The sequence below is a fragment of the Mizuhopecten yessoensis genome, unplaced genomic scaffold (genome assembly GCF_002113885.1).
Source record: "Mizuhopecten yessoensis strain PY_sf001 unplaced genomic scaffold, ASM211388v2 scaffold9985, whole genome shotgun sequence".
NCBI classification, from domain to species: domain Eukaryota; kingdom Metazoa; phylum Mollusca; class Bivalvia; order Pectinida; family Pectinidae; genus Mizuhopecten; species Mizuhopecten yessoensis.
The window spans coordinates 701,713-718,894 of NW_018408321.1; the positions used below are offsets into that span (position 1 = coordinate 701,713).

At 39.6% G+C, this 17,182-nt stretch overlaps 1 protein-coding gene across 2 annotated transcripts; it reads left to right on the forward strand.

The window, feature by feature from the left end:
- Nucleotides 1-1,400: 1,400 nt before the first annotated feature.
- On the forward strand, nt 1,401-12,184 carry LOC110459182. 2 transcript variants are annotated; one of them, XM_021511323.1, is made up of 7 exons: nt 1,401-1,488; nt 2,837-2,965; nt 4,931-4,991; nt 9,802-10,157; nt 10,362-10,573; nt 10,808-11,231; nt 11,402-12,184. In XM_021511323.1, the coding sequence occupies exons 2-7, from the start codon at nt 2,899-2,901 to the stop codon at nt 11,689-11,691; spliced, it is 1,410 nt and encodes a 469-aa protein (XP_021366998.1). In that variant the 5' UTR covers nt 1,401-1,488; nt 2,837-2,898; the 3' UTR covers nt 11,692-12,184. The 2 variants fall into 2 exon arrangements, with proteins under 2 accessions (XP_021366998.1, XP_021366999.1); XM_021511324.1 differs by lacking the exon at nt 1,401-1,488 and adding an exon at nt 2,309-2,391.
- Nucleotides 12,185-17,182: the final 4,998 nt, after the last annotated feature.

Sequence of the window (17,182 nt, forward strand, 5' to 3'; positions counted from 1 at the left end):
CCGCTAGTTTAGATGAATAATAAACATATCCTTGAACTATTGCGGCATTTTACCACGTCTTCGATACAACGACATTTTTAATTGGATAAGAACCATGAATTATTGGTTGATAGCAGACAAACAACGCGTTTTTATTTAACCCTTAGATCTATTTAAAAATATGACAAGCTTGCAATCAGAACGTTCCGCCGAACTGACCACAAAGTGACTTCAAATAGTATATATATAAATCTGCCCACTGCTCATGTGTTGACGAGCGAAGTCAATAGATAGGTGATTTTGATTGACGTGAATAAACATCTGGTAAAAAGCATGGTCGACCAAATGGCGACTGAAAATGAAAAGACCTTCCCAAAGATATCCAGTTTCATAGGGACATAAATGGACAAAAATCGAGCAGCTTGTTGCGAAATCAAGACATATTGGCATGAAGTGACCGTTGGAATAAATTAAGATTAGATTAATTAGGTAACCTTGCATATTGTAGGCGTATAAGCAGAGAGGTAGACACGAAAAAGAGATATTTTACTGTGTCGAAAAGATATAATTAACAAGTTGCTATATTAAAGTGGAAAATAAAAGTCGTGATTCGAAAATGTTTGAAAAATGATCAAACCCAGACAGCAAACGACCTTCATAAATGATCGTTTCCAACATTTGTTCACCCTCGTTATATAATTCACCATAATACTAGTACACTCAGATATGTTGATTATTTCTAAAATATACCTTTATCACAAAACAAAAACAGTTCATGCAGCTGTCCAGAACCTTGCCCGCTTAATTAGCAAATAAATTCGTCAGCACTCGGGTCCTTTAATCGATTTTAAAGAATCGTATACATATTTTTGGACTTGTTTGTAAGCAAATCTCTTAATATCTACATTTTTTTCTGAACAAAGTTTCTTGCATGTCAGACAGTTTAGCGGTACATGTAAAAGCCTCTGTTTGAGATTTAATTTTTGATCTGTTTTTAAAAAGATTCTTCAATTAAATAGGCACTGAATTGGTCGTCTTCCTCCAAATTCTGGTTCTTCATTGTAATGAGACCAATGATCTGTAGGAGGGTGAAGTGTTCGTGTTCTTGGTCGCTGCCCAGCAATCCTCAACCTTAAATCGCTGCCCAGCAATCCTCAACCTTTTCAGGTTGACACAGTTGTTATTGAGATCCATTGCATTAAGAGTGGTCTCATCGACTTTCAGCCTGGAGGCATGGCTGCATTTTAGTGTCAACCGCCACTTTGAAGTTTAAGTGAGGGGGAATTTTCACAACATCTTTTGCACTTACTGGTCTAGTGGCAAAACAGAGTCGAAATGGTAGGAGATTCAAGAGATTTGTGATGGTTCTGTCAGAGTTGTTTCCCCTCACCTTTCATTCTCGCTTATATCTACCAGTGAGTATCGGGGCTTGCCCATGGTCGCTAACAGGGAAGTACTGCATAAGGCTTGCCCATTTCACGCAGACTAGGAAACGGTGGAGGCTGCAAGGTGCACACAGCACAATGTATCGCACTGAATAGATCAAGTAGACCATACAATATGTATCTAAATATCATATTATCAGTATTATCAGTAAATAGTACCAGCTACAATACAGCTAACCTAATTCAGGAAAAAATATGATTTTGGAGTAGATTACTCAGATAACTTTTTACTAACTTTGTGACATAGATTAGATAATATTTAATTACACGCGCAGAGATGATTAATTTATGTTTTGATATGTGACTATAGTATAACCCCGATGTATCGCAACCTCCTTACATTGACACTTTATGCGGTACAACCAGATGTCCTGTTTAAATGCCAGGTAGACAAACGCTGGTTCGTTTCGGTGCTTATATCCAACACTTTTAAAACAATGAATACTCCAACATACATGCATATATGCAATTTTTATTATACATAATTGTTTTTAGAAGAGTAATTAGTTTAGAAATACTCAATTAAATCTGGTATTAAGATCTATGTGTCACATGCAAGATACATGTACGATCTGGTATGAAACAATTGTGCACGTATTGACAATGAAAAACCAATATTCTTTCGTATGTAACGATAAAATAAATAGGCAGCCAACTTCAAGCCAGAAAAATGACGAAAAAATTGGAACTCTTCTTTGCTTGAGATAGGACAAAGAGCGGTTAGACTCTCCCCTTAATAATCTTTCTACGTCTCCCCGGCCTCTTTTTCCCTACAGAAACCCCAATATTTGAACAGTGCACTAGTGCAGATCAAATGCTATGTAACACCTAGTACGTATCCCCGAACTTTGTACACGGAAGGAATTAGCGGCTTTACAAACATTGATAGAGAGGTTATGCTGTCCTGTGTACAAGGACAAGCGAGAACAGTTTGATCGGTGTTAAATGACATTTTCATCACGTACATGTATGTATATAACATTACCACCGAAAGTATAACCAACCCGAAAAGTTGTTTAAGGAATATATGGTATTAAGGATTGGTATAATTTACATAGGTATAGATATATATTTATATATATCTTTTATTCCATTACCTCCATTCACAATTTTCTTGGAATTTACAATACATTTCCTGAAACCTATGACACATCATGATTATTTGTACCCGGAATTGAGCTTTCATTTTTCCTCGTGCTTGCCTATCAATATATTTCCCGTCGGATACTGCCCTGTTCAAGGGGTGCGGTTTTTATATCGGAATATGTGTAGGTGGTTAAAAAACCCTGCAGTGCTATGTGTAGACATATGCTGTATCTATTTATAACCACGCGAACTGAAGTGTGACGTTAAGATCACCCACCATTGGCGAAGATGTTACTAAAGTAGATCCCTCTCTGTGTCGTTCAAAGGTCATTTAAACGAATGTTTCATGTGACACGCTAGTCAACAAACTCCACCGTCCAGACCAGCCATGGCGAATCCGAACTCTAGCGGAGACAGCGACACAGATCTACCCGGAAGTGAGACTTCGGACGAAGGTAAGGCGCGACTTAGGGTATGTTCGACACGAGTACTACGATAGCTCCATAATATATCCGATGTATAGACCGCGAACGATACTCCAGAACCGGGTCTATCAAGCCCATAGCTGTGATGTGATTACCTTTCAATCAGACATCTGACATTGTGATGTCGACTATCCAGTACACGTGACGTTGTGATGTCTACTTTCCCGTACACATGTGACGTTATGATATCGACTGTCAAGTACACACGTGACATTGAGACGTCGACTCTAACGTACACATGTGACGTTATGATATCGACTGTCCAGTACACACTTGTGACTTTGTTACGTCACCTCTCCAGTACACATGTGACGTTATGATGTCGACTCTCCAGTACACATGTGACGGTATGATGTCGACTCTCACGTACACACGTGACATTGAGACGTCGACTCTCACGTACACATGTGACGGTATGATGTCGACTCTCAAGTACACACGTGACATTGAGACGTCGACTCTCACGTACACATGTGACGTTATGATGTCGACTCTCCAGTACACATGTGACGTTATGATGTCGACTCTCCAGTGCACATGTGACTTGTGATGTCGACTCTTTCATACACATGTGACGGTATGATGTCGACTCTAAAGTACACATGTGACGTTATGATGTCGACTCTCCAGTGCACATGTGAATTGTGACGTCGACTCTCACGTACACATGTGCCGTTATGATGTCGACTCTCCAGTACACATGTGACGTTATGATGTCGACTCTCCAGTGCACATGTGAATTGTGACGTCGACTCTCACGTACACATGTGCCGTTATGATGTCGACTCTCCAGTACACATGTGACGTTATGATGTCGATTCTCACGTACACATGTGCCGTTATGATGACGACTCTCCAGTACACATGTGACGTATGATGTCGACTCTCCAGTACACGCGTGACGTTGAGACGTCGACTCTCACCTACACATGCGATGGTATGATGTCGACACTCACGTACACATGTGACGTTATGATGTCGACTCTCCAGTACACACGTGACGTTGAGACGTCGACTCTCACGTACACATGCGATGGTATGATGTCGACACTCACGTACACATGTGACGTTATGATGTCGACTCTCCAGTGAACATGTGGCTTGTGATGTCGACTCTCATGTACACATGTGCCGTTATGGTGTCGACTCTCCAGTACACATGTGACGTTATGATGTCGACTATCCAGTACACATGTGACATTATAATGTCGACTATCCAGAACACACGTGACGTTATGGTGGTGACTTTCCAGTACACATGTGGCGTTATGATGTCGACCCTCACGTACACATGTGACTTGTGATGTCGACTCTCCAGTACACATGTGACGTTATGATGTCGACTCTCCAGTACACATGTGCCGTTATGGTGTCGACTCTCCAGTACACATGTGACGTTATAATGTCGACTATCCAGAACACACGTGACGTTATGGTGGTGACTTTCCAGTACACATGTGGCGTTATGATGTCGACTCTCACGTACACATGTGACTTGTGATGTCGACTATCCAGTACACATGTGGCGTTATAATGTCGACTCTCCAGTACATATGTGACGTTATGATGTCGACTCTCCAGTACACATGTGACGTTATGGTGTCGACTCTCCAGTACACATGTGTTATGATGTCGACTCTACAGTACACATGTAACGTTATGGTGTCGACTCTCCAGTACACACGTGACTTGTGATGTCGACTCTCCAGTACACACGTGACTTGTGATGTCGACCCTTCTCTCAGTACACATCTGGCGTTGTGCTTTCCTCCATCACGATGTTGATTATGTGTAAATTGGTTTTGCAAAGGAGATTTTTGTTAACACAAAGTTGATTTATTCAGTTGCCTTGGTTTTGTTGACAAATAAATACAAAATTATTCCAGTAATATTCGTCGTATTGATAATCAATTTCACTCAAAAATTAATTTTCAGTTTCACATGCTGATAGCGGCTTCAAGAAATTCTACTCGAGTGTGAAAAAGTTGACGAAGCGGTAAGTTTTTCTTTGTATGACAGGCAAAAATATGTTTGTATTTCGATGGGCGTCTGAAATAGGAACAGAAGACAGAAGTACATGTGATGCGTGTGTAGAAAAAAATAGAAAGCTACTTGACGTGCTTCGTCTTTATAGAAATACTAGAACATTTTGTCTGCAGTTACCCTCACCCACGCTCTAAGTTAGCGTATTATCCTGAAGTAAGATAATGCGGTGATTTTCAGGGAACTAAAGGAATATGAAACGTGAAACCGGACTCGAACTCATGACCTTGATATCTCAGTTCTAGTGTTGTACTCAAAATCAAGAGTGGTTTGATGTCAGTTTATTGCAGTATATAGATACAGTGTATATATATATATTTACATTTGCATGGCATTGCCACTATATAGCCTCTTTGAAAGCTGTGTCTTTGATGGGACTTTAATAACCATACATCACGAGACACCAGTATTAGCGTATTAATACGACACTGACCGGAACTACAATATCCAATATAAATAAACATGACGGCTGCTGAAATATCGCTGGGCATTGTGAGATTTGACAATGTCATTGTAAATTTATGTGTAAAATAAAAAATAAAATAAAAATCACTTTTATTACAACGAAAGCAATATCGTACAAAATGCACATCGGTTGAAATCACCAATAACCATAACGCTCATGCAATTTATCAGAAATATCGTCTGTTACACTGCACTGATCAACAGGGGTTTCGTTACAAATGTCTGAAATACACATATTCTATAGACCTACTGACACATATGTTACAGACCTACTGATATGAGTCACAGCACACATTAACATTTCAGACATTTTGTAACGAACCTGTGCTCCGTCGCAAGATCACTCACTTCAAACGCTATCAGTTTCACGCGTCTCGCATCCACGGTTCCTGATTTCTGACGACATGTCAAATAACGAGGCCGTTATAGAATCTACCGACTGTTGTCAGGTTCCCATACTATCAACAAATAAAGTCACGCGTGGATTTTTTACAAAATGAGCAAAGAGAAAAGTTCGAATTAACTTCCAAAAATAACTCCGTCGTGGAGAGCAAGGTCGGATTTACGGTGTTCACTGTATTTGTCCATGCGCGAAATTTGTTCCGGGGAAAAATCTAAACAATTTCAAATCTAACTTTCAGCGCAGAGTTCTATTGATAAACTTAAATCACCCTATAGACATATCATACGCAATTGTATTGATACTGAATTGTGGAATAAAATTGAAGTATTTGTTAAAATTTCAAAGTACTACTTTGTTCGCCAATCCGCACGCGACAATACGCTGTTCAAACTATTGAACGAAATTGTGTGGACTGTCGATAAGGCGGGCATTTTTAATTTTAAATATAAATTATCAGTTAAAAAAGAACATAAGAGGTAGAGAAAACGTAAATATAAGTATTGAACTGTTTTTGTATGGTATTTATGATCTATTTGAATGACACCGCTAGCGCGCATTATGTTGTTTGCTTACAAAGCTGTGTCATTAAAGCAGTTCAATGCTTAATTGTTTTTGTTGAAACTTTGGGTAAATAAATGTATTCTCGCATCTCAAATACCAAAATATTTTAAAATGAAACATTGAAATTAACAATTATTTCACTCTCCTCGCAACACTTAAAAATAAGCAAATAAAAAAAGGACAGCTTCACATATATTTGGTGTTGGTTTGCAGAATATACTACTATTAGAATATAAACATTTCTGGTACGTGATCGCTTGTAGCAAACGGCAAGTAATTCGCATTTATAAAGACAAGTTAGATAAGACATGGATAAAACCGCTGGTTACTCAACACTGGTAGGCAGTTATCAGTGATTGTTTCTGTGTAAGTCTGTAATGTCGGCTAAGGTTATCTGTCGTCGGAGGTTCGATCCTTATCATTATATATAGGGGAGACAACTCACATCATGAACGTGGGCGGCTTTCGTCGATTTTCCAAAAACAAACCGTTGACAATCATTGGAGATAAGGGTTTTATAGAATAAATAAATTAGTAATATTATTGATGTGAAATACGTCGAAGTTATTACTAACATGTATGATGGAAGCCAAAGTTATGAAGAAGGTTCTCTGGCAAGTATCTTCCGACAGACAAGGGAAATAGATCCCAGTTCCGCAGTGACTATTCAGTGTAGAAGGAACATCGTTCCTGTCAGAGGGCTATACAGCTAGGCGTAGATATTTTGTGTGCTAATGAAGTGTGGTCCAGGTTTATTTCGTCATATTCCCAATATTATGCATTTTTGCACACTTATTGACAATATGAAATGTGTTATTTCTAATTTTCCAGTTCATAAAATCAAAGCATTCTACTTTTCCGTTGCAGTTGTCTTACGAACACCGTTAGGGGAAATAAGGAATTAAAACTGTCGGTAGTATAGGGGATGGTCTCAAGTACAGGGGAAATAAGGAATTAAAACTGTCGGTGGTATAGGGGATGGTCTCAAGTACAGTGGAAATAAGGAATTAAAACTGTCGGTAGTATAGGGAATGGTCTCGTGTGCAGGGGAAATAAGGAATTAAAACTGTCGGTAGAATAGGGGATGGTTTCGTGTACAGGGGAAATAAGTAATTAAAACTGTCGGTAGTATAGGGAATTGTCTCGTGTACAGGGGGAATAAGGAATTAAAACTGTCGGTAGAATAGGGGATGGTTTCGTGTACAGGGGAAATAAGGAATTAAAACTGTCGGTGGTATAGGGGATGGTCTCAAGTACAGTGGAAATAAGGAATTAAAACTGTCGGTAGTCTAGGGAATGGTCTCGTGTACAGGGGAAATAAGGAATTAAAACTGTCGGTAGAATAGGGGATGGTTTCGTGTACAGGGGAAATAAGGAATTAAAACTGTCGGTGGTATAGGGGATGGTCTCAAGTACAGTGGAAATAAGGAATTAAAACTGTCGGTAGTCTAGGGAATGGTCTCGTGTACAGGGGAAATAAGGAATTAAAACTGTCGGGGGTATAGGGGATGGTCTCAAGTACAGTGGAAATAAGGAATTAAAACTGTCGGTAGTCTAGGGAATGGTCTCGTGTACAGGGGAAATAAGGAATTAAAAATGTCGGTAGTATAGGGGACGGCCCGTGTACAGGGGAAATAAGGAATTAAACTGTCGGTAGTATAGGGAATGGTCTCGTGTGCAGGGGAAATAAGGAATTAAAACTGTCGGTAGAATAGGGGATGGTTTCGTGTACAGGGGAAATAAGGAATTAAAACTGTCGGTGGTATAGGGGATGGTCTCAAGTACAGTGGAAATAAGGAATTAAAACTGTCGGTAGTCTAGGGAATGGTCTCGTGTACAGGGGAAATAAGGAATTAAAACTGTCGGGGGTATAGGGGATGGTCTCAAGTACAGTGGAAATAAGGAATTAAAACTGTCGGTAGTATAGGGAATGGTCTCGTGTACAGGGGAAATAAGGAATTAAAAATGTCGGTAGTATAGGGGATGGTCTCGTGTACAGGGGGAATAAGGAATTAAAACTGTCGGTAGTATAGGGGATGGTCTCGTGAACAGGGGGAATAAGGAATTAAAACTGTCGGTAGTATAGGGGATGGTCTCGTGTACAGGGGAAATAAGGAATTAAAACTGTCGGTAGTATAGGGGATGGTCTCGTGTACAGTGGAAATAAGGAATTAAAACTGTCGGTAGTATAGGGGATGGGCTCGTGTACAGGGGAAATAAGGAATTAAACTGTCGGGAGTATAGGGAATGGTCTCGTGTACAGAGGAAATAAGGAATTAAAACTGTCGGTAGTATAGGGGATGGTCTTGTGTACAGGGGAAATAAGGAATTAAAAATGTCGGTAGTATAGGGGACGGCCCGTGTACAGGGGAAATAAGGAATTAAACTGTCGGTAGTATAGGGAATGGTCTCGTGTACAGAGGAAATAAGGAATTAAAACTGTCGGGAGTATAGGGAATTGTCTCGTGTACAGGGGGAATAAGGAATTAAAACTGTCGGTAGGATAGGGGATGATTTCGTGTACAGGGGAAGCAAGGAATTAAAACTGTCGGTAGTATAGGGAATGGTCTCGTGTACGGGGGAAATAAAGAATTAAAACTGTCGGTAGTATAGGGTATGGGGGGATGGTTTCGTGTACAGGGGAAATAAGGAATTTAAACTGTCGGTAGTATAGGGTATTGCCTCGTGTACAGGGGGAATAAGGAATTAAAACTGTCGGTAGGATAGGGGATGATTTCGTGTACAGGGGAAGCAAGGAATTAAAACTGTCGGTAGTATAGGGTATGGGGGGATGGTTTCGTGTACAGGGGAAATAAGGAATTAAAACTACGGTAGTATAGGGGATGGTCTCGTGCAAAAGGGAAATAAGGAATTAAAACTACGGTAGTATAGGGGATGGTCTCGTGTATAGGGGAAATAAGGAATTAAAACTGTCGGGAGTATAGGGGATGATTTCGTGTACAGGGGAAGCAAGGAATTAAAAATGTCGGTAGTATAGGGGACGGCCCGGGTACAGGGGAAATAAGGAATTAAACTGTCGGTAGTATAGGGAATGGTCTCGTGTACAGAGGAAATAAGAAATTAAAACTGTCGGTAGTATAGGGAATTGTCTCGTGTACAGGGGGAATAAGGAATTAAAACTGTCGGTAGTATAGGGGATGATTTCGTGTACAGGGGAAGCAAGGAATTAAAACTGTCGGTAGTATAGGGTATGGTCTCGTGTACAGAATCACAAATGACTCCATCATTGCCCAACATGTTTCTGTAACCACGCCACTGCCTACTCAAACTATGAAATCAAACTCCGAAACTAACTCTCCTGTTTTTGTAATAGGGTTGCTAGCATCAGTGAGTCCCCAGCTACGAGTCCAGTGTCCACGGAAAAGACTGGTCATTTCACAGACATTCCATCCAGCCCCCGCGGACAAACAGGTGACGCCGCCTTCGGGAACGTCTTCGATGACCCAAGTTATGTACGAACTTCGGATTCGGTGTACGACTTCAGCTACAGGTCACGTGGAGTGGCTGTGCTTATTGTCAATGTGACCTTCCTGAACCCGAAAATATCTCCAAATAGAGAATATGCCAAACGCGATATTGAAGTGTTTGAAAAGATCTTAAAAGCCCTGAACTTCACCGTAATAAAACTGAAGGATAAATCTACAGCGGAATTACTGCAAAGACTTGAAGGTAAGTCGTCTTCTTTACAGATGCATATCAGCCTGGTTTACCCTGAATCGGAATGGCTGTTACAATCCGGCACACCGGTCACAGGCATTATCTGTAGATTTACCTGATTCTAGATAACGGCTGTTCCTACTGGGCTTTACTGGGCGCCGTTTTGGTATACAAAAAGTTTCATTTTGTTGATTAACTCCTCCTTACTTTACGCAGAAATACGTTCGACATTGACCTCGGACTGCGACTGCTTTTTGTGCCTGATCAGCTCACATGGTCTGGAAACGAGGATACCCAGCGAGAAACAGAGGCGACAACACACGACCTTCACCTACGACCGCTGGATACCTACCGATAATATCATCAGACCGTTCACAGAGAGCTACTGCCGGTCTCTGAGAGGGAAACCTAAACTCTTCTTTATACAGGTGATTTTCATGGTTGTCTCGCAGTAAAACTGGCAGATCTACGGTGTTACTTCATGTTGTATAGCTAACTTTAGCAACAGACCTAACGAATTCGTACAAACTCTCATCTAGTTTTACATAGCCTGGTTTTGCACTTGTCAAATTTTGGCTGGACCTGACATATACATTACACAGCTTGCTGTATTTGACGGGTCGGTATGGTTTGTAAAGCTGTCTTTATTTCTTTGTTTTTAGGCCTGTCGTACCGTTCACGGATCTGCGGACTGTGACTCAGTAGACCGGGGTATCACAGTAACGGACGCCGTACGTGCTCCCCAGAGTCGGCGATATGACGTCAGAGACCATCCTGAAGGGATGGACGTGGATAGAGACAGTCCGATGGGGATAAATAACTTACATCCATCAGTAGGGGATGAGCAGGGCGATCCGAACGGCTCATCGCAAGACCTGTCTCAATCTATTCGGGGGAAGATCAACCTAGATGAAATTCCTTTCGCAGATGACGATGATACAGAAGACAGTGATGATCCAGACTTGTCAGCGGCAGACAACTCGCGTGTGCCCTATTACCCGCCCCGCCCGCGCCATTCTGGTGATGTGGACGTCTGTACAATCCCGTGTTATCCTCACTGTCTCGTCATGTTCTCATCTGCTTCAGGTAAATATCAAGGTCACAAACATATTCCATTAAACGTAAGTGAAGGTAGAATGTATAGCTAAGATCATCAACACGTGTCTTGCCATTTTTTCCAGGTCTGAGTAGTGCCAACGTTGATCACGTGACTATGGTTGTCTGGTTACATAATTATGTTTGTTCTTTCATAACAGAGCGTTTCGCATGGTCCAATGACTTCAAGGGAGGATGGTTGCCATACTGCATGTATGAAGTCCTCTATAAGATGGCACAACATAACTTCCGGATTGACCTTCTGGAGGCGTTAACGGAAGTGAACGAGTTGATGGCGAAAAGTCTGGAGACAAACGTCCTCGGTGATAAGGTCATGCATAAAGTGAAGTCCGCGGCCTGCATCTACCATATGCTTACCAAAGATATTTACCTTACACCCAAATACGCCCCAGTACCTGTGGTTGATAGGGTACAAGTCTCAGCAGTGTAGTCATGGTAACGATGATACATAGGGTAAAACAGGGATAGTGGAGCCAGTGACGGATATGGGTTTTGCGTTATTTTTTGACGTCACAGTTACTCATTTTGAAGCCGTTGTCGTTTGAACGTTTATGTGACAAAAATCGGTCTCATAGTTTAGCATTTCTATTTTTTTTTCATATCATCCTACTTGTTTTTTGGTCTGCAGCTTTAGATAATAATTCTAGTGCTTTATTTGTCATGTTGCACGAATCTGTAGAAACATATGCATCTTTCTGTGCCATTTACAATTTTCAATCGCTCCCTATAATGTTCAACAGACCATCGAATCCGATAAAAACGACGCAAGTTGAGCTACCGACCATTGTGACGTGGTGATAACTATAAGTTCGGTTTGATATTCTGTTGTGCTAACCTATATGCTTATATGTTCAAAATGTGTATAATTTTCGGTGTTCGTATTGTGTAGAACACCAATTATTGAATAAAAGATTTATTTTTAATTTTCCCGTGTTCCCTTTTTTCATTGGACAAAGATCAATGCCTCGTTATATACACAAGGGCAGACAACTCATTTAGGACACAAGCTGATTTTTTTATGGTTTTGTAATAATGTTTTTATTTATTTATACAGCTATCATTATTCATCCTTGGTCCCAGTTTAAAATCACACTTACGCTAAAATAAGAATTTGTTACAACTATATATATTTATATATCATCATTGGGGATGGCATTTTTACCGAGAGTTGATCTAAACCCCTAAAACGTTTAAAATTATTCTGAAAACCTAAGAGTAGGTCCAAATGTAGCTGTAACAAATTCTCAAGTCCCTGTGGATAATTTGCGCTAGGAACTCCAGTCACTTTTTTTCCGAAAACGAAAGTAACGTATTTGACCGCAAATAAGCCCCCTCTCGCTAATGTCCTGAGAAAAGAGTGGATGCCTGCTATTAACCCCCCTCCATAAATTTATCTCTCTAAAGTATGCATGTCAATTGTTGTCTCCTAACATAAGCAAATTAGCTAATTGATTGAACAAATATTAACCCAAGTTACAATTCTACAATTAATTATGTCACTGAATTAGGCCCAATAGTAAATAGCATGCATGTCATGTGATGTACCCTTATGATTCTGTTTGTCTTTTTTTAGAAATGATTGTGTAATAATGCATTCAAGAATGAACTATGGATGAATATCATAAGTTATTATGAAATATAATGTAAACATAACACAATTTTAAGTTTTCTTAATGACTGAACTTAAAACAAAAAGCATCATTCTGTTGCTGAAAGAACACCATGCTTTCCTTTTTAACGGTTGTGAATTTTGCAGATTTTTACATAAAACGAAATGTTTCTCTTGTATCAAACCCTTTATATGTATGGTCTGTATTAATTAAACAAATTACTAATCAAGTTTTTAGAGTTGTTTTAGAAAGGTGTTATAGTATTCAAATTGAATAATTTTTCGTATTTAACCATTCTGTCGTTGTAAGTTCGTACAAAATTAGCATTCTGAATTTGTATCAACCAGTAAACACCAACTACGTCAATTTGGAAGACTTTTATTCATAAAAAAAAAACATGCTTCTTGCTCATAATGTTTCCAGTCTGCACTCAAATAAGTTGTTTTGTTGTTTATTTTATGATATAGACAATGGTTTATTCAGCCTTGTATACTTAAATTGCTAAGGCTATTGGACTAGCTATGAAATATGCTGAAATAAGAAATGATACAAAACGTTGCTTAATAAAATGAATTGTCGCATAGAAAAATGGTTCAGAAGAAAACAACAGCACAATTAAACGTATTTACTTGTGGTGGCGTTCTCAAGTCTTCAGCCAGTTGTTTTTCTACAACATGAACAATTATACGTACATGCTATGTATTTTGGTCTTACATCGAAATAGTGGCCTATATCCGAGAGAGCGGACATTTGTTAACAGAGTGGATACTCGCAATTAAGCCCCTCCCTTCTTTTGGTCACTCTTTTTTCACTAGGAGTAAAGGCTTATTTACGATCAAATATGGGAAGTGCCTTTTTGTCATATTAGACCATCACTTCTCTATTGTTGTAGTCAGTGTTGTTTTAACTTGATTTTAAGGATAAACGTACCACTGTCAATAACTGTAAGTACTGGAAACAGACTTCAATTCGAGACTACGTTTTACCACACCTTATCATTCCTACAAAACATTTAATTATTTATTGATGACGTCATTATTAGTTTGACGCTTTCACAAAAGGATTTTAACATCTTAAAAGTGCAATCATATTGAAATGGGGCAACTCGGACGGGGTAACATGATACCTCGCCCGGTCATTCTGAAACAACAACAACAACAACAACAAGAACACGTGACAAGAGGATCCCAGTTATTAGGGACAGCAGGCATCTTCAGTGAACGCAGAGCTTGTCCCTGTGCGGCATAGGAAGTCACTTATTTTCGTAAAACGGCTGGGTTTGTGCCGTGGAAGGGATTACAGCAATCGGTTTTAAACACTTTGATGAACCTGGCAAGAAAACTTTTTTCTTTGATATACTCGACATGGTTATGTAAACATATTGCAGGTTGATTGGTCTATGGTTGTGGTGTAGTAGGTAGTATATCGGACTGTTGCACAGACGTTGTGTAGATCTACAGTTACAATGCTGCTTGGTCTTAGGACTTTTGTACAGACGTAGAATATATTTACAGTTACAATGCTTTTTTACTTTGTCCAAAATATAACCGAATTCGTTCCAATATGCTCCGTGCTGTTTGTCATATATTCGCTCCAAATATCAATTCCAACCTTATTGTAGAGCTCATGCCAAATGTTCTTGTCAAAATAATTTTATGTGGATTAGAAACTTTAAACGAAATTGAGAACAAAACATTATTTGACCATGTTGTTGAATATATCGTAAATTCAAACAGATTCTGACTATTACAGTTACAGTTACGATGCTGCTTGGTCTATGGTTGTGGTGTAGTAGGTAGTATATCGGACTGTTGTACAGTTGTAGTGTATATCTACAGTTACGATGCTGCTTGGTCTATGGTTGTGGTGTAGTAGGTAGTGTGTCGGACTGTTGTACAGACGTAGTGTAGATCTACAGTTACGATGCTGCTTGGTCTATGGTTGTGGTGTAGTAGGTAGTGTGTCGGACTGTTGTACAGACGTAGTGTATATCTACAGTTACAATGCTGCTTGGTCTATGGTTGTGGTGTAGTAGGTAGTATATCGGACTGTTGTGCAGGCGTAGTGTATATCTACAGTTACAATGCTGCTTGGTCTATGGTTGTGGTGTAGTAGGTAGTGTGTAGGACTTTTGTACAGACGTAGTGTATATTTACAGCTACAATGCTGCTTGGTCTACGGTTGTGGTGTAGTTGGTAGGACCTTTGTACAGGTGTAGGTTATATCTACAGTTACAATGCTGCTTGGTCTATGGTTGTGGTGTAGAAGGTAATATATCGGACTGTTGTACAGACGTAGTGTATATCTATAGTAACAATGCTGATTGGTCTATGGTTGTGGTGTAGTAGGTAATATATCGGACTGTTGTACAGACGTAGTGTGTATATACAGTTACAATGCTGCTTGGTCTATGGTTGTGGTGTAATTGGTTGTGTGTAGGACTGTTGTACATATGTAGTGTATATCTACAGTTACAATGCTGCTTGGTCTATAGTTGTGGTGAGGAAGGTAGTTTGTAGGACTTTTGTACAGACGTAGTGGATATCTACAGTTACAATGCTGCTTGGTCTATGGTTCTGGTGTAGTAGGTAGTGTGTCGGACTGTTGTACAGTTGTAGGGTATATCTACAGTTACAATGCTGCTTGGTCTATAGTTGTGGTGAGGAAGGTAGTTTGTAGGACTTTTGTACAGACGTAGTGGATATCTACAGTTACAATGCTGCTTGGTCTATGGCTGTGGTGTAGTAGGTAGTGTGTCGGACTGTTGTACAGGTGTAGTGTATATCTACAGTTACAATGCTGCTTGGTCTATGGTTGTGGTGTGGTAGGTAGTATATCAGACTGTTGTTACGATGCTGCTTGGTCTATTGGACATTTTACTGATTGTATTCAATCAACGAATTTGGATCAAGATCGCATTTAAAAAAAAGGATAGTTTGATTCCAAACAAATTAATGTCTGAGACATGGGAATATGGACACTGAACACAGAATTTCTCTTTAGACCTATGATTATGGATTTCTTTCATGAGAACATGTAAGGTTAGACCGGGTAAAAGTATTTTGATAAAATACTAACTAGCAAAGAATGTGTACCTGCAATATACATTTACCTGTAGTCGCGTCATTATTATAAGTGGAATCACGCGCTTTTAGTTTTTTTTATAGAAATAGTGGTAATCATACCTGCCGTACCTCTAATCAGCTGTCGGTCACATGCTAACTCGTGACTTGACGTTTTCTGATCTCACCTGTAACTATTTCCCGAACTCTGAAGTTTTCTAGTATTCTGTGATGTTTCATACACGTAGCCCCGGTTAGTGTGTAGAGGTGGGGTATGTCAATGTACTGGATTGTCAATTAAATGAGTAAAGTAATATAACAGGAAGTCAGTATAACGGGTAGACAGTGTGACAGGTAACAAGTAGTATAACAGGAAGTCAGTATAACGGGTAGACCGTGTAACAGGTAACTAGTAGTATCACAGTAAGTCAGTATAAAGGATTGACAGTGTGACAGGTAACTAGTAGTATAACAGGAAGTCAGAATAACGGGTAGACAGTGTGACAGGTAACTAGTAGTATAACAGTAAGTCAGTATAAAGGATTGACAGTGTGACAGGTAACTAGTAGTATAACAGGAAGTCAGTATAACGGGGAGACAGTGTGATAGGTAACTAGTAGTATAACAGGAAGTCAGTATAACGGGAAGACAGTGGGACAGGTAACTAGTAGTATAACAGTAAGTCAGTATAACGGGTAGATAATGTAACAGGTAACTAGTAGTATAACAGGAAGTCAGAATAACGGGTAGACAGTGTGACAGGTAACTAGTAGTATAACAGGAAGTCAGTCTAACGGGTAGACAGTGTGACAGGTAACTAGTAGTATAACAGGAAGTCAGTATAACGGGTAGACAGTGTGACAGGTAATTAGTAGTATAACAGTAAGTCAGTATAACGGGTAGACAATGTAACAGGTAACTAGTAGTATAACAGGAAGTCAGTATAACGGGTAGACCGTGTAACAGGTAACTAGTAGTATCACAGTAAGTCAGTATAAAGGATTGACAGTGTGACAGGTAACTAGTAGTATAACAGGAAGTCAGAATAACGGGTAGACAGTGTGACAGGTAACTAGTAATATAACAGTAAGTCAGTATAACGGGTAGACAGTGTAACAGGTAACTAGTAATATAACAGTAAGTCAGTATAACGGGTAGGCAGTGTGACAGGTAACTAGTAGTATAACAGTAAGTCAGTATAACGGGTAGACAGTGTAACAGGTAACTAGTAGTATAACAGTAAGTCAGT

Bases quoted from the DNA above. Each gene is read 5' to 3' on its own strand.
- LOC110459182 (XM_021511323.1), top strand. From the start codon at position 2,899: ATGGCGAATCCGAACTCTAGCGGAGACAGCGACACAGATCTACCCGGA. The intron at 10,158-10,361 runs GTAAGTCGTCTT...TACTTTACGCAG, and splicing joins ATTACTGCAAAGACTTGAAG to AAATACGTTCGACATTGACC. The intron at 10,574-10,807 runs GTGATTTTCATG...CTTTGTTTTTAG, and splicing joins CTAAACTCTTCTTTATACAG to GCCTGTCGTACCGTTCACGG.